Genomic DNA, 26,115 nt, shown 5'->3' on the forward strand with positions numbered 1-26,115 from the left:
AACTAATTCCAGATTTGTTTTATAAGGTTTTGGTCTGTATAAAATACTGTATAAGAAAGGCAGTGACAATGTTTACACAGTGAAACTTTATATTATCATACATAAGAACTAGAGTTGGTGAAATGTCAGTAGGGAAATGGACTGATTTAAGAGCTTTATTCTTAACATTTCACAGAATTTTTCATTGATGTAGATGCTACATAATACTATCAAAGAGCTATTTCCTATTTTGCACAGATGTGCAATAAGAATAGCTCTCGTCAGATTCTCTTTCCACTACTATTTGTGGAAGCAGACTTAATATGTCATTGAATTGTTGATGTGTGATGTATTTCGTCAAGTGTGCATATATATTGCTTGTTCTTTTCTTTGTATCACATTAAATCCATTAAATCTACTATGTCATGGTTTGACACAGTAGATGGGCATCAGACATTATCTGACTAAATGTTGTATGTGCTCAACAAAGGTTGCATATGTCAGAATATTTTGTCTAACTTGTTATTTTTAGGACATTCACTACAAATTAGTTTCACATTATTTGTTTTTATCTTCATAATTTTACAAACTTACAAACAATACTGAGTCTTCTATCTGGTCTGTAACTGGATATTTTATTGACAGTTCATGATGAGGGAACTTCAAGTTGATATACCTTTACAGGTCATTTGATGGGTAGCTAGCTAGCTTTTCATGTGTGAATGTTTCACAGCTGAAATTATACAATATTTTTGTAGAAATAGTAACGTCTAAAATTAATCGTTTGATGTTAAACGTTTTGTAATGTTCAAAATCTGTAAATGTTTATGGTCAAATATCTGTAGTTTCCTGATTAATAAGTGTTAAGCACAGTTACAGCTTTTGAGGTTTATAGTGTACTAATTGAAGCAAAACAACAATATATGCTGTCTTTCAGGTTGTTGGTTTATGGGCATTAAGGTGAAGTTTAGAAATTTCATTTGGCTCAACAATATGCTAATACTCTTGTAAAACAAGCATTGTTGATTCTTACTCTGGAAAATCTTCTACAAATTGAGGGAATAGGCATGAATTTGAAATACACATTTAACAATATAAGTTGCATATATTTCTAAATATATATTTAACTAAAACATCAATATTTAAATAAATATATACTAGTACATCCATTATACTACCTTCCAACCCCCTTACATATGTCCATCTTGAAGGTTCTAGTTGGTTTCACTGGGTATAATTCAGTTGCTAACCTTTAGTAAAATTGAATTTAATACATTAAATTTCATTATACCTTTTAGTAGTTTTGGGTGACCTTGGAATATGTTGTTGATTATTTGTTTTTTACAAATACAATAAAAAAGAGGATTGTGTATTTAACTACAAATAATATGTAAGTAAAAATAACAGATTTTTGACATTATGGATGTAATGCAAAATTATTTTAGCTTTTGGTAGTATGTAATAGGTTTGAGAACTTTAATGGAATGGACTGTTTATTGAAAGTAAAGGAGACAGTATTGCAGCTTGTACACTGAGGTCTTGGAGGTTAAAGTACAAACTCTTAAACACCATCTTTTCTTTCAACAGACAATTGCCCTGCATTAAAGTTCTCAAACCTGGAAATATATCAGTTTGTTAACTGACTAGATAAATGTTAGTCCTGATTTTAGTAGCCATAACACGTTTTTACAGTGGATTATTTTGATAGAACTTTTGTTTAATATAATGTGTAAATTTGTACTTTGTCATTTTTAATATTATCCATGTCTTTCAGGAGGACATTTTTCGGATGTCTGAGATTTCGCTTTCAGATGCACGAACTACACAACTCGCCCAAAATTCTGTTGCATCAAGCATCTCCAACTTACAAGGAAAACACTCCTCCCATCAAATTCCTTTAGCAAAACACACAATTGCTTCTGAATATCCAATAAAAATGGGCCACAGTGAAGACCTCTTAAGAGGGTCTAGTGTTAAATTGAGACCCAAAATGCCCTCTATGAAAGATTTTGGAAGATTACGCAAAAGGAATTCCATTGCTCTTTGTGAATCAGAAAATACTGATGAACAGCAGAGAACATCTGATAAGGTAACATAGTGTCTTTACATTTATGCCATATGATTTTTTCTGACTCTGCAGTTAATATTTTGTGTCCAAATGTCTATATAACAAAAGCTACTTTTATTTCTAGTGATTGATTAGTTGGTAACACTCCATTCCTTGTTAGTAATTGGCTTAGTGGTTTATCTCAAGTGGAAGTCTCAAGTACAAATACCTGCCAAGTGAGGATTCTTTATAACCTTTATTTTAATTGTTAACTCATGTTTAGAGCAAGATGTAACAATATTAAGAAAAATAACAGTAACATGATGCATTAATTATTTGAATTATTTGTTACGTTTTATTATTATTTATGTCTTTCACTTTTGGTAAAAGGTTTTTTTTAAATGTTACACCTTTGTGCATTTGACCTTCATCATAAAATTGTCTTTGCCATCACAATTAATAAATAAAAGCTCAGATATTTCAAGAAGATTTGAATGTAACATAAAATATACCCAAGTCAAAATTCTAATCAAGGAACATTTACAGAAGATGACAAAATATTAAAAAAGTTTTTTTATGAAATAATAGAAAAGGATGAACATTCTTTATACAAATATTGTTACTATAGTATAATTAATTTCCAGGAAACCTGTTCATGAAACATTTATTTACATTCAATTTTGAGAAAAAAAAATCATCAGCATTTTCAGTCATATGATAGTCAGTCAGCTAGTTATTAAATAATTTCTGTTCAAAAGTAAGGTAACTATGTACAAGTTTCTTGTAAATATTTTTTGGTTTGTTTTAATGTAAATAAAATTTAATATTTTTCACAGAGTGGTATTGTTACTTGTACCAATGAAAGCCTTGGGGAAAACAAATTCTTACTCACCAGAAATGGTAAATGGAGGGTGTTATTTGCTCACTGTATCACTATTTATGTTAACAGTGGCTTTCATACGTTGGGTGATGTTTCAAAGTTGAATTATGCTATCCAGTATGTATTAGGTTACATGCTGTTAGATGACACTTAATTTTGAGTTGTTGGGGTACCAAGAATCACTTATGTGTTGTGGAATTTTTGCTGTGTTGATGGAATTTACAAATGCTATATAATGGCATGCAATGTTATTGAATAATGAACAGTTTTTTGGTTTTTCTCCACTTCATGGAGTATTACTAAACAATTATAGACAGTGGAAATCTCAGGGCTCACTAACATAATCTACATATATCACCCAAGCCTTGTTGCATAATGATTCAGTAGAAATTTGTTAAGATATACCTGATTTATCTACTTTATGAAGTTGTCTTATCTATGTTTCTGTGATAAGTAGAAGATTTCACAAACCCCACAAAGCTGCTGTGACATGTAGTTAAGATAGTTTTAGATCCTGTAAGCTGAAATGACCTTTACAGTTAAGATGATGTTTGCCCCATGTTACATATTATAATTTAAGTCTGATGAGCTTATAATTTATTATGTTACATATTAAAATTTAAATCGCCTGAAAATTAAAGTTAAGTTAAAGAAAACTAAGTAAAATTGTAATTTCAATTTAAAAGTTAATTAAATGTCGAGATGTATGAAATTTATGATATTTGCCAACAAGATTAATACACAGTTTTGTTTTTTAACATAAATATATTTTAATATACAAACAGTAATACAATTTATTACAAATAATGATTTATGTACAAAGGTTTTACAAACTGACATACAATACTGAGCATTCTGTCTGGTCTGTAACTGAATATTTTATTGATGGTTCATGATGAGGGAAATAATTTTGAGTTGATATTGATGGGGTTGACTTAGTGGGTAGATAATTAGCTCTTCACATGTGAATTTTTTCTACTGAAGTTATACAATGGCTTGGTACAAATACTATCATCCAAAGTTAATCTGCTAAAGTTAAATGGTTTTTGATGTTCAAAACTTATAAACATTCTTGGTCAAATGTCGGTAGTTTCCCAATTAATAATTGTTAATCACAGTTATAGTTTCTGAAGTTTATAGTGTACCAACTGTAGCAAACCAACAATATAAACCGTCTCAATGCATCAGTTCATAAATGTTAACATTTTAGAAATATCAGTTTTGACCAACAGTATACTGCTGTTTTCCTGAAACATGCATTGTTGATTCTTACACTTGAGATTCTTTTACAAATTCAGGATATGAGCAGGAATTTTGCAATACACATTTAACAGTACAAGTTACATGCATTTCTAAATATGTTTGACTAAAAGAATATCTATATTAAAATAAATATATAATAGTAAGTCTATCAGTCCAATTAAGCTGTAGTAACCTTTAGAGTTGATAGTTTTTTTTTCCTGTGTAAGCTGATGTGACCTTACAGATGAAACAGTTTTGCTCATTTAAACTGGAGTGACATATGTACTTGAGATGGTTTTTGCCCATGTAAACTGAAGTTACCTATACAGTTCAGGCAGTTTTTTCTCCTGTAAGCTAAAGTGAACTTTACAAGTTTGATTTTTGCCCTTTTAAGCTGAAGTGATATATACAGTTCATGTGGTTTTTGCTCCTGTAAGCTGAAGTGACAGATACAGTTTAGATAGGGTTTCTTTGCTCCTGTAAACTGATGTGGATTAAAAGAAATGAAGGATGGTTTTTTTCTCCTGTAGCTAATGTGATCTATAAAGATCAGAAAGCTTGTATCCTCTGTAAGATGAAGTAACCTATACAGTTAAGACAGTTTCTGCTTCAGTAAGCTGAAGTGAACCTTACAGTTGTTTGTTTTTGCTCCTGTAAGCTTATGTTAATTAAAAGAAATGGGGATGGTTTTTGCTTCATCTATATCGATGTAATAGTTTTGTCCCTTTAAGCTGAAGTGGCCTAAACAGATGAGATACTTTTGGTTTATGTAATCTAAACTGAAGTTTACAGTTGCTTTTTTTTGTCTCTGTGAACTGAAGTGACCTTTAGAGTTGAGAGTTTTGCCCCTGTAAACTAAAATGACAAAAATAGATTATTTTACCATTGTAAGCTGAAGTAACAGATACAGTTGAGATTATTTTTGCCCCTGTAAAGCAAAATAACAAAAATAGTAGATTAAGCTGTAAGCTCAAGTGAGGTTTACAGTTGCTTATTTTTGTCCCTATAAGATGAAGTGACATTTATAGTTGCTTCTTTTTACCCCTGTAAACTGAAGTGACTGTTATACAGTTTGGTTGTTTTTGCCCATGTAAACAGACATAGCCAGAACAGTTCAGATAGTTTTTGTTTCTGTAAGGTGAAGTGACCTATGTAGTAAAGATATTTTTTTTCTCTGTAATCTGAAGTGATCTGTACAGTTGATCTTTTTTTTTCCCCTATAAGCTGATATGTCCTATATGGATGAGATGGTTTTTGCTTGTGCAAGCTGAAATGACTTATACAGTTAAGGTGGTTTTACCCCAGTGAGATGAAGTGAGCTGTACAGCTGAGATATTTGTTGCCCCTGTAAGGTGACATTTATATAAGCTGCTATAACCTATGCAGATGAGATAGTTTTTGTTCTGTAAATTGAAGTTACTTATGCTGTAGAGGTAGTTTTCCCATCTGTAATTCATGTTTTTGATTGTTTTTTTATATTTATAATAGATTTTAGCTGTTAATACAGTCAACAGAATTGTTTTAGTTTTATGCATGTTAGAAAGTTTTTAGATAAGCATTAATTTATAAGTGTGGATTTTCTTGTTGTGGTGTTGTGTTATTCCAAACAGAATAAAAAAAAAACACAACAACATATGTACTAGAACTAAAATACAGAAATATGTTTATCTTGGATATTATTCAAGTAAGTTTTAAAACTTATCAGAAAAGAAGCCAACATAGAAAGCGTACATGATGAACATTTTAGTAATTAGAATAACAGATTCAAAATTTGTTGTTAAGACAAAATGCATTTTACTTCCTAAATACAAAATACTCTACTACTGAGATTTTTTACATGTAAATAAGATTGTAATTCTTATTGTAAAATTATCAAGTTAAAATCTTTTTGAAAGAGTATATTTTCATTAAACATTTTTTATGTATATTTGTTTTAGAGTAATAAAACTAGACACAATAGTGGAAGTCAGACTAGCATACAGACAGCAATCTACCAGGAAGATAGTGATTATGATATACCTTTCTCCTCACAAGACCAAGAAGAAAATGTTCATCAAGGTACATTACATCTTATCGATAGTATTGTTCTGTGCTGTTTACTCTTTTAATGCAATTTAGCTTGTTTGTCAATTAGTGATTATAAGGATGTTTATGGCTTCTGTTTAACCATAAACATGTACAGTGTTGGTGCATTGCATCAAATTCTGTTTTGCATTAAACTACAAATAACATGTTTACTGTCATTCTGAATTTATGCAAAAGTATCTAAAAAATTAGTAAGCTTTAAGTAAACATTACAACTATTGTGTATACAAATAAAATATTCTTACCAAAGATTTGGCTGTGAATTTATGAATCAGTCTAACTTACACTCTGACTACATGGTAATTTTTATGTTAAGAATAAAAATATATTTTTCACCTTACAATTTTCATGTTTCATTTGCATGACCTCTACAACTTTCTGAAAGAATGTCATATGTTCTATTTTTCAGTGAAACTTCTGTTTTGTCTTTTTATTTTCTCTACCCTAACACTAACTTTAGTGAAGTCAGTGGTGTAGTGTAAAATGAATGTATAAATTACTTTTTATTCGAAAGTGGTTGCATAGTGTAACAAATAGTTGTTTTCCTAATCAGATTTATTCCTCTTTGAACCATGCCCAATTACTAAAACCTGCAAATCATCCAGAGGGCATGAGACTTAGTGAACAATATATTACAATGTGCATGAGTGGCCAAACTTGCTTAATGTAAGAGCCACATATGATGAACTTCTGATGTTTGAGAACATGAACAAATATTACACATGTTTTTATTGTTGCATGCATATTTTGTTACATAAATTTTGTATAAATATTAAGAAATACATGTACATAATATTTATTCATGTATGTAGTTTTTAATGTGTTAATTTGTATTAGTTTTAATAAACACACACACACACACACACACACACACACACACACACACACACACACACACACACACACACACACACACACATCAAATGTTTCCAAAATTCTGGCTGATTATTATTTTAACTATATTGAGCATATTTGATATGGTACTGAACTACAGAAACCTCTAAGAAAATTGTGCAAATTTGCATTTCATTAACATTAAATGAGACAGCCAAAAATAAAAATAAAAGGGGTACAAACAGATACTTTTAATAACATTTATTTATTTTAGTAAATATCTGGTCAAAACATGGAGGAAAATATGTAAAACAATAAAATTAGATATATTTTAATCAGATACCACCATACAAAATTTTAGTCTTATCATAATATTTTTCTGACACAAACAGACATTGATACAATTATCAGGCTATTTACTGCTAGTAGAGGTCTTGTGAGTTTCCATCATGGTTGTAAGTAGTTGAAATTCTGTCTGATGTGTTGTCAAGGCTGCATGAATTAGCTCTGTCAGGTGTTGATTTGTAAGGATTGCACTATGCTTTGACTTCACAAACTCCATTACAGAGTGCAGTGATTCACAGCAGTATGGTGTGCTGAAAATTGAGATGAGTTATGAGTTGCACACTGATTTTCTTCAGTTCAGGATATTTTATTTCTGGAACTTGCTTCCAGAAGTCAGTTGTAAAATAGGATTTATGGGTCATCTTTAGACTGAGGTCCTCCTGTCATTCTATTAGTTCCATTTCCACAGCAGATAATTCTGTAACCAGAAGTTTGAGAATTGGACAACCATCATTGGTCACATCAACCATGAATGGATTTTCAAATATAGCAAAGCAGGGCTTCAGCTTCTGCAAGCCCTCAAACCTGTCTAGGAAATTATGAAGCAGTTCTTGTAATATATCTTTGCATTATTCCAGTTTGTGTTCTGTATTTACTCTCCTTTTGAGATTGGGAAAGTAAATGAAATTTCTTGACAGTATGTCTCTTTTAAAAAGTTTTATTTTATTCTGAAAACTGAAAATTGTCTGAGTAAGATCAGAAACAAGCTTATCCTTCCTCTGGAGTGCCAAGTTGAGAGTTTATAGATGACTCATTATATCAGTAAGGAACATTAAATCTTTCATTCATTCATCATTTCCCAGTTGAGGATAGAATCTTTTCTGTTTTTCAAGAGAAGTAATAATAGGCTCCAACTGATCCACAAACCTATTTAAGACATTACTGGTTGACACCCTCTTCACAATGCAGTAGAAAGAGACATTACTGGATTTATCTTCAAGCTCCAGTTCTTCAATAAAATTTTTGAACTGTCAGTGGGTCTTCCCATTTAAGTGACATCCTATGTAATCCAAGCATATTATTGATTTTTTTATTACCTTATTGCCATACTTAGTTAGATAGCCTAACGAATTGAATGTTTATGATTATTATAAATCAATGTATCATATTCAAATGCTGTGCTTACTATTGTTATAATTGAAACTCAAATATTCCATGGTGGTATTGCAACATATTATGTACCATTAAAAGTCTTAACCTGACACCAAAGGTTATATTAGAAAAAAGTGTGTAAATTTGCAAGTTACTTAATCTTTGAAACCCTCAGAAGTTTTTTTTACACAGGTAGTTTATGCTAAATTGAAATGTATTTTCTGTAAATATTCTAGCAGCAATAATTTGATAATTGGCCAAGCCTCGTATATAATGTTTAGCAAAGGGAAAATGTGTAAGAAATTTACAAATAAGATGTATTTCATTCATCTTATGGATGAACTTAAATTATCTGATTCTCTTCACAGCTTACATTTTACTTAAAGAATACATCCATTGACAGAAGTATGGCTTGTGTTTCATAATCACTTTTTAATTTTATAAGTAATCTTATTTACTTAGATTACTGATTACGGGTTTAAAATGGATGTATATCATCTTCGGGAGGAATAATCTCAAACATTTTGTATAATGATCAAGTGACAATTGATTTTGCTTACAAGTCAGTTGGACCTTTAATTTTATAGTTCACAATGAACCAGGTGGTAGGTAATCAAAAACTGATCCAGTTTGGATAAATTTAAATATTCTTATTTATGGGGCATTCTTAATCACTATTTTGTCATTATTTATAACTATCTATGTAAATTCATGCTTTTGTATGATATTTCATATAATTTAGAAATATTTTGATTTTTGTAGTCATAATCATAAATTGATGTAATTATTTTTTTCATTGTAACAGGACAGAAAAACATATTAAGAATGAAGCACAAGTTTCACATGGCCAGAAAAATTAATAAATCTACTCCTTCAGTTACCAGATCTCCAACTGGTTCTTTTGTTACTTTAATTTCTACCAGTAAACATGGCAGAAATGCTTCAACTACTAGCATAATTGCAAATTCAGCTGAAGAAAATCCTGTGAAGAATGTACTTTTCAGACATAGAGACAGCCTCCTCAGTACAGCAAATAAGATAGCCTCATCTCTCAGTTTGAAACCAAGAAGATCAGTTAGTGTTGCAGATTCAAGTTCTGAGGTCAAAGTTGAACCTGGTCAGCACCATGCAACTTGGCAGCAGAATGTTAAAACTGGAAGTCATCCTTCCAGTCCTGGTGAAGATTTTGAGGAATATGATAATGAAGAGACCTTAACTCAGGCTTCAAATGCTGGTCTTCTTGCCATGTTGATGAAGTTTCAGCAAGAACAGAATATCAGATATTCACAGGAAAACATGAATGGGCAAAGTTTAAAGAGTATTGGAGATATAAATACCAAGAATATGTCATCAGATATTTATTCATCAGATGGGTTCATAAATACTTCAAAGGATTCAGTAGCTTCCAGTATACATGGAAAAGTGGATTATTCAAGTGAGCTACTGGAAGATATGGAATTAGAACCCCCAGATATTGACTTGTCTTCTACTGAACAAAATACTCTTGTCACCAATGTATAAGGTAATATTAATATAAGGTATAAAACATATTAAGTATATTTGTGTTTACCTTGTGAACAAAACATTGCTATCATCACTCTCAACACACAATAGATTTGTATGTAAATTAGAAATTTATTTTAAGTCTTGGAGACACTTTACCATAACTATTTCTGAATTGGTTGTTAATGCAATGAATAAATAAAAATATTTTGAAATAAATATAATAAGCTAACAATTCAGCTAAATTCCACTACTTGAAGTCCCAACTGACCACATTTATCTTTTCTACTATGCTTTTAATATACCTTTTGAGATTTTAACTATGGCACATGTTTGTTGACTGTGCAGATATGATTTCTTATTCCATGAAAACTTTAAACTGTAGTAAATATTTCTAACTAAAGTGTACTACTTCTGAGTAATGTTAAAGTTTTTTATATTCATATTTTATCATTTGTATTTTAACATCTTACACAAAGATGCATTTTTGGACACAAACTGGTGCTAGTAGTATGCTTATAAAACAAAAATAATAGCTAGAGACATCTGAAATAATTTAAATTTCTTATAATTTTTTTAAGGAAAAAGTGATAGCGGTTGTCAGATTTTTTCTTAATGTCAAAATAAGATTGTTTACCATACAAATTTTTTTTCGTTGCTGAATTTTATTTTATCCCATTTGTTAATTTTTTTCAGCTACCTTATATAAGTACTTCATGTTGTGTGAAAAATGGTTGCATTTTGTTGGTATTGTTTTACTTTGTACTTAGGGTTTATTTGGTTGAAAGGTACTGTTCTTGTTTGGTAACACATTATTTGTGTCTGGTATCACAAAACTAGAAGTAGTTTACTTGAATTAATAACTTGAGCAAAATTGTATAATGTACTATTTTATTCTTGTTTTAAAGTTTATTGTTATAATAACACTGGAAATCTGAGGAACTGGAAACTGATATAAAACACTTTTATCTCTTTGTTTTATTTGTCATTCTATCTGTTACATTGGGTGGTGATCTAAGTTTACAACTAGTTTTGATGGTGAAACGTATTTTATTGGAAGTTTTTGTCAAACGTCTAAACTTCATTTTCTCTCTTTTTTTAATCCTCTGTTGGCTCAACAGTAATTCAGTAGGCTTATAACACTAAAAATTGGGTTTCCGTACTTATGTTGAGGCAGAATATAAATAACCCATTGTGTTTTTTGTGCTTTACAACAAACAAAGCTTTTTGTTTTCTCTCCTTCCTGAGATGCTCACTTGTACAGCTGAGTTATCTAGTTTCACAGAATTGGTGATTGAAACAAATGATTAAATGATATGAATTCAGGGATTTCTTTTTTTTTTATATATATATAGCTACTTAAGGTCTCCAGATTAATTCTCATTCATATATTTCATCTGTGATATATTCTATTTATGCTTTTCTATAAGAGCTTGACTGGATCTATCTGGACTTCTACAGATTAAAACTAAAATCAAATCTTTTTGTAACCATGACACAGAGAAATACCAGTTTTAAAAAAACTTTCATTTGCTTTTCTCATTTGAATGGTATCTTGCAGAGAAAAAGAGATTTGTTCCAGCATGTAGTTTATTTGATATAGTTTTAACCCAGATTTTCTGTAGAATGTATGAGAGCATTGATAAAACAGTTTATAGTAGAATGACCCTCAAAAATATTGCCCTAGTATGCTATTAACCAGACAGCTTTCAGCAATTTGTTGTGTATTATTCTTTTCTTTTTTACACAAGTTTGGATGATTTCATGTTTGGTAGATGGTCGAAATAATTCTTATATAGGAAAATGGCATTATTTACCTTTGCATTTTAATATGTCTCTTATGTTCAGTAATTCTTGGGTAGGCTTTGCATTGTATCTTCTTATAGGGGTTTGTCTGATGCTAGGTTATTTTAAATTTTATTGAGATTCTTGTAAGTGATGGTTTGGTTCATATTTCCTTAGAATATTTTATACAAGTTCCAATTTAATGCTATAGCTTAAACAAAGTGATTCTTATTTCTTTTTTTGGTACTTATTTCATGTTTCAAAAAGATATTATATGGCTTTTAGATATGCATTTTTAATGAAATTCATAGGGTACCATAATTCTTTCAGAATAAACCAGATGTTTTGAATTTCTTGTTCTAGTGGTAGTAGGTAACATATTTTAAAAGCTCTTAAAAATAATGGTTGTGAAAGGTGTTTTAAACATTTTGTAGTGTCACATAAAGATAAAAAACCTACCATTTTAATCCATAGAAGTACTGATATATAATTTTTATAGGACAATTCATTTATTTATTTTGGGTACTTTAGGTAATCTGTAAAATATTCCATAGTGTGATCCAATTGTTTTGGTCATTAATCATTTTTTGTTAATTTTGAAAAGATAATTTTGTAAACATCTTTTCTTCAAAGTCACAGGATGTAATTTCTTGAATTTAGTATCTTTTAAATATAGTTAGATTTACCTATGTAATGTTATTTCAAAAATTACTATATCTTTGCCTTTATTTTTTTTAAGAATTAATAAATTACCTAACAAATTGAAGTGTTTTATAGCCAAAAATTGTTCTCTGGAAAAGTTTTTGTGTATCTTATGATTGAAATTATGAAAATCTTAAAAGTAGTAAACCTGAAATTTCAGTAGTAGTATTATCAAGAGTAACATTATTTTGGCATTGTATAGATGTAAGTTTTGACACTCATTTTAACTATTCAAAAATCATGAACTATTCCACATAATCTAACTTCTTAGAATTAACTGAAAATTTTAAACCTTGTGGTCATACCATTTCTTCAACTTGAGTTAACTGATAATGTGATTGTAAATAACCTGTGTAAAATTTATCACACAGATAAATTTAAGGATTTCAAGTTAACTTCAACTTGAGTTAACTGATAATGTGATTCTAAATAACCTGTGTAGAATCCTTTATGTAAAGTACACACTAAATTTTTATATTTTAACCCATGCAACTTTATTTGTTTCAATTTCTATTTTTTTTTAAATGTTGTTTATCTCAAATACAATAATAATGTATAAATGTGAATGAAACCTAAATTTGAAACTACTACTTTGGAAATGTTGACAGTATTTACCTATTTTTTGCAACTGTTTTTTTATACTTTCAATTTATATTTTAATTTTAAACTTGTTTTGTGAGGACCTATAAAGTACTTGTTTTTAAGTTAAAATTAGTTAATTTAAAATAAAAATATTTAGGAAACAAGTTATATTGTGTACATATATTTTAAAAATGTAGTTTTAGTTAAAATCTTTCAGAAGTTCTAAATTACTTTAACACTTTATCATTATATATTTTCTGAATAATTTGAAATGTTAAAATATTCTTCTGAAATATAATCTCAACATGAAAATTATTATAGTTGAGATTATATACATTGTTATACTTCATTAAATTACTGAACTATTTTGTTTATATTTCTTTGACTATGGTTATAAATATACATATATATACACACATTTAAAACCTGCTAAAATTAAAAACGTTACAACATCAAAATGACATGCTGCATGCAAGCATTCAGTTGCATATAAACCACCTTTAGGCACAAAGAAGTTTTAATTATAACTTTAGAAATAAGGATGAAGTGAATTGATTAATATCCAGTTGTAGACATAATGTATGAATCCAATGACTTTCTTTTGTTCTAAGCATATTTTTCATTTGATACACTTCCCAATATGTTGAAACCTTTAGGAGTAGGAATGATGCTGCTTTCTTGCAAACAATGGCTGATTGATTATGTGCTGTATTTTGTGCATTCTCTTTAGTTTTTGTACATAAATTTATAGATATAGTGTAAGTGTGCTTAGTTTTAGGAATTTTGTATTTAGATTTAATCTACTTACTTAATTAATTATCAGTTTAAAACATTCTAAGTTGAACTTGTGGATAAGCATTAACATTCTGAACAGTTTTAAGTTACTTTAATTTTATAGCCTGTTTGCCTAATATGGTAAAATTAAGTAAACAATTTATTTAGTTGTAGTATATTTAGTAATTTTTGAAATTTTCAAAGATTCTAAATATTTTACAATAATGCTCTGTCAGATGTAGATGAAGATTCTTCTTTTGTAAGAAATTCTATTTATCACTTCTTTGTGAAATCTAGAAAAATAAACAACTTATAAACCAAGTGTATTAAGAAAAAATTATATTTAAACTCTAAAGATACAAAACTATGAAAATGATGGTATAACTCGGTAAATGTTAGTTTACAATAGCATTTATTTTCAAACCATTTTCCTAAATTAACTATTTTAATAACTAAAACTGATAAAGTTGCTGTAATTTTTTCATGTTGACTATTTAGGCAGTTGCAAATTGTGTGTATGTCACGTTTATTTTTAAACACAACAAATGTGTCGTTTTTATATATTTTTTAATATAATCTGTTTTATGGTGGTGCCAGTAAAACAGGATGTAGAGGGTTCTTAGGTAAATAGAAAGAAAGAAAATGCCTTGAATCAATTTTAGAAAGTCAAGAGAAGTAATGAGTTCTTTGTTTCTCATTCAACTTTAAATTGTATAGTTTTATGAAGATGGTTTGTATTCTTAAAGAATGATTGAAACTTAGTTTAGTTAATCATTCTGCTAAGCTGAAATAAATTTCAACTGCATAGTGCAACCATAGAATTAATGCCTATTAATAGAAGTAATTTAGTTTCTGAATGTTTCATAAAAATGTTGTTTGTATTGTCATTCTTTATCTTTGTTTTGGTACTATCCTAACTGTGTGAAAACATTATCATCATCTGTATCAGTAAGAAAGATGAATGTACTAAACAGGAACCTAATGTTCTACTACAAGTGCGTTTGTTGTTGTTTTTTCAGATATTCTGTTGCTTGTGATGCTAATACCTTAATAAATAATGCATCAACATTAAAACTAAATATTTTTCACTTGTTATGTCAAGGTTTTTTTTTATATTATTCACAAAGTTTTTGTTTTTGATATAGAATGGTAAGAGCTTTTACAGAACAAATGCTAAATGTTTTGCTGACTAATTGAATAATGAATAGGTTGTAGTACCCATATTATAAATGATGGGTTTAAAAGGATAGTTTTGGTTTAGGATAAACCCTGCATGTATGGTTGCAAAAAGCTAATCTGTTTAAAGCTCATTAGAAAATCTGGATAATCAGACATAAGATGAAATAGAGATTTATTAAGGTTGCCATTCTTCCTTGGAATGAATTAGATTTACTTTTTTTACAGATATTTTGATTTTTCAGTAGATCCTTCAGTTTTTTTAATAACGTGTTTTCTCCAAAATGAAAGTGGTATTGCTTTATATGATTTTATAGTGTTACTTTCATTATCAGATAATATTTCAGTTATGCATCCTGATATAAGGTTCAATGGAAGAAAGAAGAATCACTATTTTAAAGTACATCATTTGGAATCCAACTAAGTTGTTATGCTCAGAGAATAATTTAAAGAAAAATTAATTGATAGTCACTTACAAAAATCTTAATGCTTAAAAATAACGTAATATCAAACAAACCCATAAAAGAAGATAGAAAATAAAGCATCTGTGTAATTCCATGCCACTCATGTGAAAAAGAAAGAAATATAAACCCAAGAACCATAGAACAAGAAAGAGATGTTAAGAATGGAAACAAGTGTGCATCCTACATGAAATAATAGATAAAATTTTCTCTTGTAAGTTGTGCACTGGAAGGAACTTTTCATATACTGGACACTGTTCAATCTAGGAGGGTATGCAAAGATGATTAAACTTGTATTGAGTATATGTGTTAAGTTAAAAAAATTATATGAATTTTGATTTAATTGTAACAAACGTGGTATTCGGTACTCTTCTCTACTGTGTAGATTACTTTGTGATTGTCTGTGTCAGTCATCTAAGTTCTAAACCTTAGACTTCTGGGAAAACTAGGATTTTCTACATTGAACTAACTAAATATTTCCATATTAAAATATGAACAGATTTAATGTCTTGAAGGTCTGGCATGGCCAGGTGGGTTAAGGCATTTGACTTGTAATCTGAGGGTCACAGGTTCGAATCCCCATCACACCAAACATGCTCTTCCTTTCAGCCGTGGGGACATTATAATGTGACGGTCAATGCCACTGTTCATTTGTAAAAGAATAGCCCAAGTGTTTGTGGTGGGTGGTGATGACTAGCTGCCTTTCCTTTAGTCTTACACTGCTTAATTAGGGACGGCTAATTAAGATAGCCCTCGTGTAGCTTTGAGCAAAATTAAAAAACAAAACAAACAATAATGTGGAGAAAATTAAATATTTATTGCACAATACAAATGAAAGTACACTTGTTTGTTTAAGTCAATTGTCTTTAAATTAAATTTGCTATGGCCTTATCACTGTGTATGTGTAATTGTGAAAACAAATAAAATTAAATACATGGATAAGAATGTATATAACCAAAGTATACTAGTGCAGTCTGATTCTCATTAATACTACTATTTATAAGACTTTATAAGAAATAAATTTGGGTAACTGATAAATGGGTAGGTGGGAATACTTGCACAAAATCAGAAGTTAGTACATTTTCCTTAAAATTATTATTTTTCTAAAAACTGAAACAGATATTATTGGGAAATATATTGATGTTCAGATCAAAGTCACTTATCTGTGTAGATTTTTATGTTTAAAAGTAGTATATACAGATGAGTAGCTTAATATTTTATATCAAATGTTATGAGCTATATCAACAGAATCTAATGTTTTGGCTCTAAAAATTTAGAATTAATTATAGCTTATAGCCTATTCTAAAAGGTAAATTAATGTTTTTGATTGGAAAGTATATTGATGATGGAACTGAAGCTTGCTGTATATAAATTATATTTAAAAGTGATATGTACAGATGTATAGCTTGATTTTTAATATGAAAATGTTTGGAGGCATTTCAACAAAACCTTTCATCTTGAAATTAAGAAATGTGAACTATTTGTCACTTGTAGCATTTCAACAACACACAAAATTTCAGCAACTGTTATATCTGATGTTAGTATGTTATTAAAATTATGAATATACCTAATGTTTAGAAATCTTTATTCATGCATTGTTTCAGAATAACTGTATCTAGCTCAGCAGTATTTAATTACCACAGTACATTTCAATAAAATATTACATTTTATAACATAAATTTGTAACCATTCAACCACTTGTAACAATACCATATTTACAGTTCAAGAAAATATTATATCTAGGCCCCAAAACTTCATTTAACCATTCAACTGATTGTACTATTTGGATGTGAATACTTGCTTTTAGGTGATTATATACCTAAATCTTCAATGGAACTTTTGATTGAAACTTCCTGTTATTTGTTGTCTTTACTTTTATAACCAGTAATTTTAACTTCTGCTATGATAGCTTAGGAGAGGTTTTTTTCACCAATAAATAGCTTATAACTGCACCAATATTCACAGTAGATTACCACTGGGCAAGAATTTATAGATGCATTCTTTTCTTTTTTGCTTGGTTACATTCACAAAGGAGTGATTTCAGTGACTATTTTTCATTCTCAACATATTGAAGCTCAGTTAGACTGAAGTTATCTATTAAGTTATGATCATGTCATAGTACTTAGTTCTTGTAGATGTTTTTAATATATTCATACATTGTATAGAATAAGAAGATATATTTGATCCTGAATATACCAAATATCTTCATGAATATTATATACTCATATGTTACACTGACCTTCATGTTTTTTACTGATAATTAGTTGTTTAATGGCTTATCTACATCTTAGAGTACGTTTTCTCCTTGCAGTTTGTGACTTTAAGACTGGATGAGAGCAGGAGCTCCCTTTCTTTTGCTGCTGGTAGTTCTTTGCCTCTATCTGGATATTTTAAGAAGCACTGGAAAATTATCTTTTGATTCCAATAACAATAAATATGGCCTCAGATGTTTAATCCTTGCTAAAATCATTTAATTAATTAGTTTCCAAATTATTGTGGTTTTTTTTGTGTGTGGTTTTTTGGTCATCTGTTTTATCTCTTATCCTATAAATATTGAATTTGGAACAACTTTTAATTCCAATTCTTTTATTGTTTTTTGATACATACATATATATTTTGGACTGTTATTTTAGTGTAACATTAATTGTTATGAAACAATCACCAAATGTGCTCGAAGACTGAACAGTCCTCCTTCACCCTAATCGAGGTAAAAAGTTTGTATTTTAGCTAAATGGCTATAATTTGATTTGGACAAAATGGGCTGATGTGTTTTACATTAATATGGTTTGTGCAAATCTGGTACCTGGCAGAGTGGAGGTGAAGGCAAGAGTGGGAAGTAGAAGCAAGTTGACAGTAGACAAGACAAACCATTCAACAAAATGTCTCAATTCAGGAACAGACATAATTGATGGATCAAGTTTCTCTGGTTGGGATCTAAAGATTCAATGCCTCAGATTTAGGTGTGGGGGGGATTGGGAGTACCCTGAGAAAACCCACTTTCATGGTCAGGGTACCAAATAATCTACTCTGACGTGACAATGCTGAAAAGGAAATCAAGGTTAATAAGACATACAGGAATAAAATACATAGGAATAAGAGCAGTAATGTAGAACTAGCTAATTGGTTGGTAGGCTGGGAGACATATTCTCATTTTTGTAAGGCTGGGAAGACTTCTGGATTAAACTGGTATTTCTGAGAGATTGAGAGGTGGTGAAGGCAATTGTGGGGATGAATACAAGTTCTCAGGTTGTTTATTTTCAATGTATTGTTCTTCTTTGATCTGGGATGTTTTATGTCTTCTTTCAATTCTGGTTTGTGTCTACTGGTTAGTTGTGTGTTTGTTGTCTGTTGCGGCTGATGTGTTGGTAGTCATAACTTGCATGGTTTAGGTCTGGCTTGTGGTTGTATTACATGGGGTTATCAGTGGAGTCTGACTGGATTTTCTACTTTTCTTCTTTTGATTAGGTCGTTGTTGGAGATTAATGTTATTATCGTTCTGAATGTCATTATCTTTCATCCTTGGGGTGAATATTGAGATGTTACTGGCAGTCGAGTTTGATGGCATTGGTGAAGTTGTAGGGTTGCTGAACATGGGATATTGTGGTTGTGAAACTTGCTTGGTTGTTTTGGAGTTTGTCATCTGCAGGGATATTTAGCTGTCTAATGGAAGTAATCTAAGACACAACTGTGGTCGAGTATGTTGTCTGACATTTGTTTATGTGGAGTTACTACCTTGGTAAAATAAATTGGTAAACCTGTGGTTCTGGATCAGATTTTGATGTGCTGCATGGAGTTTTGAGGATGTGGCTGTTTAAAGAAAATGTTGTATTTCAGCTGGAGTTATGGATGGATGAACGTCCATTTATAAATACAGAGTAGAGGCTAGTAGAACTTTTAGTGGTAGAGCACTGGACATTGATATTAGCATTCTACAGCTTGGTTAGATTGCTGTGGTCTTGTATTGTGGTAGGCTGGAGGAATGTACCACCTCGACACAGGATTCTGGATTCTGGTTTTTCTTTGGTTGACAGAGACGTTGGGTTCGTGCTGGTTGATAAAGGCAGTAATCTGAAAGGGGAAAAGTCTGTCAGTAATCCATCAAGAATTGCTGGGAGTATTGATGATATTGATGTAGGAAGGTAGTTTTATGTTGAAGGCATCTTGGCAGTGAAGAAAACCCATCTGAACAGTTCGGTTACTAGACTGGGAATGATGACTGACTCATTGTTTTTGATTATCAACCATTTTGCTCATAATTTGGATGCTCACAGATAGATAGCACTTAGTCCAATCATTTCTTGTATTTTTTTTTCCTTTCAGTTTTCTTTTTATCCTGAATGCATGGCTTAAGTCCAAATTCTTCATATTATCTGGTGATTACTAGTAAATCTAGTTCCTTTTTATTTTTCACTGTCTTTGGTGAGCCCTGTTTTTCTCTGTATCTGTGTACAAACATATTATTTGGTTCTTTTCTCATGTTATCTCATGCTTTAGTCTTTGATGTTAGATTTTGTTTGATTCTCAATATGTTCAACATGTGGATGGAGTTTTGTTGTTTTTTTTTTTTGACTCCTGTCATTTTTCTTACTTTAGAAATGATATTTCTTACTCCTTCAATGAAACTATGGTTTTTATTAATATCCTATGAGTAATTTGAATGGGCTAATGCATTACACTTACCCAGCACATATTCCAACACGATGACCATCTGCTATCTCTAGTACTGGTCTTTTGTGTGGGCTATTTTTGATTGATGCTTCATACTGAATCTCCTGTACTTATTTTGTAATTCTTTTTACCCTTGGGCCAACTCTTTTGGTGTTGTACTCATTGTGGATTGGGTAAGGAACTGATGTGAGAAACGTTTCAATATTTCATATCATTAGATGCATTATATGTACATCAAGCTTCTGAAAATTGCAAATATATTTACATATTATTCTGTCTACAACAGATAATCTACTAGGTTTCATCTATTTCCTGTGAGTATCTTGTTCTAGAAACAACATATACTTGACTTGGTTCTGTTTTTATTTCACTCCGTGTGCATTGGTTGTTGTGGTTGTCCACATCACTAATTTGGTTTGGTTACTACAGGAAATTTCTTATTCATGTGGATCAACAGTGTCACTGGAAAACCTTCTGGTATAGTAACTGAATATCAGATATCTGTTAATCATTATGCTTAGTATTCTATTGCCCTTTTCTTTTAAATTGAGAAAGTAAAGAGCTTTATTAATTTTTTGGGATATGTCCTTGTTCATCTTGCAGTGGCATTGGGTGTGTATTTTATCTATTAGGTTTTTTGGAAGTTGTCTGAAATTTTTTTGGAGGTGATTTGGATCAGATCATTAAACATTTGCATGAGCCTCTGTTTTTCAGTGTAGGCTGTTTTTAAGAGAGAATATTTTTTAAAAACTCCATTTTTTTTATATCTGTACAGAAAACCTTAACAGCTCTTACAGCTTTCCTTTGTATATTATTACAATTAGTACTTGTTTAAGAGGATGTAGCTTTCTGTTCATTTTCAAACTCCATAATGTATTTGATTTTCATCATGAATATTTTCACTGGCTGTCTACCATGTGAGAATTACAAATAAAATGTTATTTAGATAGATAAATCTATACCTGAATAGGCATTTCTGTCATGCTGTCTGTGTTTCTAATTTTCTAAGTATAAATGTGTTAATAAGTAATGCATAAGGTAACCTACTAATTATTTTGGTACATAAATAGCTACTTTTAGATTGAGATACATCTTGTAAGCTCTCACAGTTTGGAATTAAATTTTAAATCTAAAAATGTAGTATGTAAATGTTAAATTCATTAAAAAAACTAACTGGTCATGGAATATATTATATAGGTCATAAAATATGTTTATAGGACTTCAGCTATGCAGTTTTTCACTCATTCAGTCACTACATTTAACATTGGCATACTACAGTACCATTCTGTGAAGTTTTTCTGCCCTTAAGTAGGTTGAAGATAAACTGTTAAACTTTTAAAACAAATGTTTTCCTAGTGATGTGTTTAACATTGTTTAAATTACATTATTATATTTATCCCTGATACGAAGAGTGGAAAAATAACGTAAAACAGTGGATCTTAATATATTGGAATAAATGAAAAGATAATGTAATGTACAATATTGGTACCAAAGGAGTTGATGGATGTTTAACAATACCAAGTAGCTCCTTTTATCTAACCTCTTCTTTAAGTAGTACTCAGTAGTTCCTTACACTTTAGACATTAGATTAGTGTTATATTAATTCTCAAAGGTGCATCTTAAGATTTATGCTAAATGATGTAATATATTACTATCCACCTTTTTGACTTGCTAATACTGTAGAAATGATCAGTAGTATTAGATAGTTTATCCTTACAGTAGGTGGATATTTACTAGTGATAAATGTTACTTTGTATGGAAAAGTGTTCTTAGTATCATGTTATAACAATATTAATTAAAGAGATAAAAATTTAATGTACAGTACTATAGCTGTCAAATACTGATAGAGCAGAAAGGAAAAGGTGTGAGAATATTTATTAGTCTAATAATACAGGGAAGAAAGAAGTGAAACTGGTGCTTTTACAATAGAAATAGAACGTGAAACTGGTACTGTTACAATAGAAATAGAACGTGAAACTGGTACTGTTACAATAGAAATAGAACGTGAAACTGGTACTGTTACAATAGAAATAGAACGTGAAACTGGTACTGTTACAATAGAAATAGAACGTGAAACTGGTACTGTTACAATAGAAATAGAACGTGAAACTAGTACTGTTACAATAGAAATAGAACGTGAAACTAGTACTGTTACAATAGAAATAGAACGTGAAACTGGTACTGTTGGAACAGAAATAGAACGTGAAACTGGTACTGTTGGAACAGAAATAGAACGTGAAACTGGTACTGTTGGAACAGAAATAGAACGTGAAACTGGTACTGTTGGAACAGATATAGAATGTGAAACTGGTATTGTTGAAACAAAGAAGGAAAAGTACAAAACATGTGGAGGTCTGATGTGGAGGTCTAAACGAAAATAATGCATGTTAGTATGTCATTGTGATATGGATAGAAACTACAAGGTGCTCAGTACATTTGTATTCCAACCTGATGCTTGTAAAAAATGATTGTAAATTAATTATTTTTCATAATCATCATACAAGAGTAAAGAAGATACAATAAGTTATTTTATACAAGACAGTGAAGGATGATTCTAGAGGCTGGTTGTGTATTGTAACCTTGTAGGAGCAATGTGACCTATATTATTGTACAAATACTTATGCATAATGGATAAAACCTTATTGTATATAAATATCATTTGACAGGTTTGTTGGTTTTTATATTATTTTAGGGTTTCAAGTAGTTTAACAGTTAACTTAATATTTAAGTTGACTTATTTTTATATTTTTGTTTAATTTCACATACCTTTTTTTGAAGTTGTACATATGCAAAACATTTTTTACTGTCTTTACACTGTAATGTGTAATTATTTACAAATACTTACAGAAAACTAGTTTTTCTATATACCTCATCAGTCCTGCCAATTTCTCAGAACATGGTGTTTTAATAAATAATTCTGGTTAGACTGTGATGTAGGAAAGTGTTTAACTTTCAAGTTAGGAATTGCTGTTGAAAAGAGAAAACTACAAACCAGGTAAAGACTATATATATTTGTGGCATAGATCCTGCTGTGAAATGTTATATAATGATATATATATATATGTATATAGTGCAGGAAGGTTTGCCAGAATATAACACTTATACAAACTTTGATTTGACTTTATGAGCACACTATATAAATATGCCTGTGGTTACTAAGTTGAAATAATATAAAGCATAAACATAGTAAAAGAAAGTTGCATGACTTGAGTTGTGAAGCTGAAAAGTCAAACAACTGTTGAAATTAGAAAGAAAGGATGTGTTTTGGTATTAAAATGTTTATTACAAACTTCATATTTATATAACATGAGAGTTGTAGATATTATACAAGTAAAATTTTCTATAGTCTGAAAAATACTGCTGAAGATTTTCTTTCTTTGTACATAAACTATTCATGATCATAATACTTGTGCATTTTTTCTGATTATTTTTTGAAAATTATTTTGCTGAAATGTTGTTTACTATTACTATGTTCAGATTAGATACTTTGAGTGTATTTCCATTATGAGAATTGATAAATTTTGACTTTTTTAGCATTATTAAGCAGTGTTTTTTGTACTGAAACATAGCTTACAACATGAAATTTATATTGCTGTCTTTTTAATATTAAATTCATTACAATGTTGCTTGAACAACATTGTGACTGTTTTAACTTTCATGATTCATTCTTTTATTCTTATATTTTAGATCACCAAGCAACATTAAAAAAAGACAACTTCATATTCTATTATAATATGGTTTATTTCAGTAACATTTGTGTTGATTTAAGTTTTATGAAGTGCACATTAATCAAAGAGATAAACAGTGATAAATATTTTTGAAATTTGTGCTCTCTCTCTCCCCCTCTCTATGTACATATATATAGGTGATTCTTTGTTTATTCCCCTAAGTTTCATATGTAGTGATGAAATGTATGAATATGTGTCCTTTACAAATAAGTTAAGCAGAAAAATAATTATTTGTGAGTTTAATATCTAATATATGTAATTTTGCTTCTTTCTGTTTGAAATAGTTATTGTTGGTATGTGTATGGAGAACCTATGTTTAGAGAGTCGTTATACAAAATATTTAATTTTTAATCTACATCATTACCTCTTTGTTGAGTAACATATCTCAAGAAAATATGACTTGGCTTAGCTAAGTATGAGTTAAAGTCCCCACTCAGCTACAAAGAACAAATATAGTTCAAATATATTTATTGAGATTGCTTGTATCTCCTTTTACAGTTATAGATGTATATTGTTTTCTTGTATAACTAGTTTGACATTTATATTTAATTGTTTGTCCCCCCCCTCCAAGAAATTACTTTTCAGAAAAAGCCTTTTTCATTTTCTTTAATGCCATTTTTTGTAAAAGAGTACTGGTTACTAGGGTAAATATACCTTTATATGTCTACAGGAAAACTTTTATGTGCCACCACTGATTGTACTACTAGAGTAGATTTATTTATTTGTTGTATGGTTCTGTATTAACTATTGAAGTTTTATCTGTGTTTTTGTGAATACTCATTGTATGCACTGTACTTTTTTTGTGTTAGTATTTCAGGTAATAATACAATCAGTATTTTTCTACACATCTTTAGAACCAGTCAAAAACAAATATACTGTTTGCATGCTTATAACAATATTGATAATCATAAACAGTTTCTGAAATTATCATGCATTTGTAGCTTAAAAAATTATTCGAGAGCTTGTTGTGGATATTGAATTTAAATGTGGCAGAAAACCTTAGTAAGATGTAATACCATGAAATGTATCTGTGATAATATATATATACTTGCATTTGGTGTGGATTAGGTGAATTTATGTTTTAATAAAGTAAACAGGAGAGAATGGAACAGCAACAAATGATGTGTACTATGAATTAGATCAATGTATTTTGCCATTGTAGGTTAGTATACTAATGTTTTTATTCAAATACAAAAAAAGTAATTGCTTAAAGCTATATTTTAATGTTGTAATATTGATATCTATGGTGGCACTGATAATACTTCTAACTGAAGCTGTTTATAGAAGTATTTGTAAGTTTGATATAAAAATGTCTTTTTGCTGTTTTTTTATCTTTGCAGGCTGCATCATGTATTTTATTTAATAGTGCAATTAAAAGATGAAATTACACTTTAGTGTTTGTTTTTATCTTGGGAAAAATGTCAAATGTAGTTTATGGGTGATTTTTATTAATGGTATTACAGTAATGATACATACCTTTATATTTCATTATATTTAGGGATTTTTTTTGTAATGAAAAATTTTCATTTCGATTTTACTGTCTATAGTTATTCACAAGTGCTTATGCTTAAAATTGCCTGTATATTTTATCAAAGACATTATTAATTTATATTTGATGTAAAATCCTATAGACAGTTTGTTTACTATAAAATAACCTCATATAATCATTACAATAATTTCTTTACTCTAACTTCTGTGGAGAGTAAACTTGGCAAATAATTAACAAATAAAACTTTTCTAAAATAGAACTTGGAATATTAACTTAGTGGCCCCCCAGTGGCATAACGGTATGCCTGTGGACTCACGCCGCTAGAAACCAGGTTTCGATACCTGTGTTGGGCAGAGCACAGACAGTGCACTGCGTAACCTTGTGCTTAATCCTAAACAAACAAATGAACTTAGTGTTATTATTATTTTACATTTTGTTAATGTACAGTGTACAAATTGTGTTTTTGTTTGACCATAAGTCACCTAATAATGAAAAGTTCAAATTCAAATTAATAGTTTTATTTCATAAAATACATGAGGTTTTCACTGTATGTGTAGTCTAAAAACGGGTGAGCAAAAAATTAATTTCTGTATGTTTGTGATAATTAAAAAAATAAGTTTAGAATCAGTCACTTTTGTAAATTACACTGAAATAATATGATAACACTCTGGTTCTTTAGATAGGTAGGCCAATCTTTACTCCAGAGAATACTTGTCTACCTGTCACAAAGTAATGTTGGATAA

General features: G+C 29.8%; 1 protein-coding gene across 6 annotated transcripts in view; it reads left to right on the plus strand.

Annotated features, from left to right (window-relative positions):
- LOC143246392 (uncharacterized) overlaps positions 1-25,272 on the plus strand; it is a 59,075-nt gene extending 33,803 nt beyond the window's left edge. For 3 of the 6 annotated variants that reach the window (XM_076493033.1, XM_076493025.1, XM_076493072.1), the window contains 3 exons: positions 1,754-2,068; positions 6,086-6,206; positions 9,310-25,272. In XM_076493033.1, the coding sequence (XP_076349148.1) occupies positions 1,754-2,068; positions 6,086-6,206; positions 9,310-10,025 (1,152 nt within the window). In that variant the 3' untranslated portion in view covers positions 10,026-25,272. The remainder of the gene's footprint in view (positions 1-1,753; positions 2,069-6,085; positions 6,207-9,309) is intronic. The other 3 variants (XM_076493043.1, XM_076493052.1, XM_076493061.1) reach the window with 3 other exon arrangements.
- Positions 25,273-26,115: the final 843 nt, after the last annotated feature.

Source organism: Tachypleus tridentatus, chromosome 1 (assembly GCF_004210375.1).
Source record: "Tachypleus tridentatus isolate NWPU-2018 chromosome 1, ASM421037v1, whole genome shotgun sequence".
NCBI classification, from domain to species: Eukaryota; Metazoa; Arthropoda; class Merostomata; order Xiphosura; family Limulidae; genus Tachypleus; species Tachypleus tridentatus.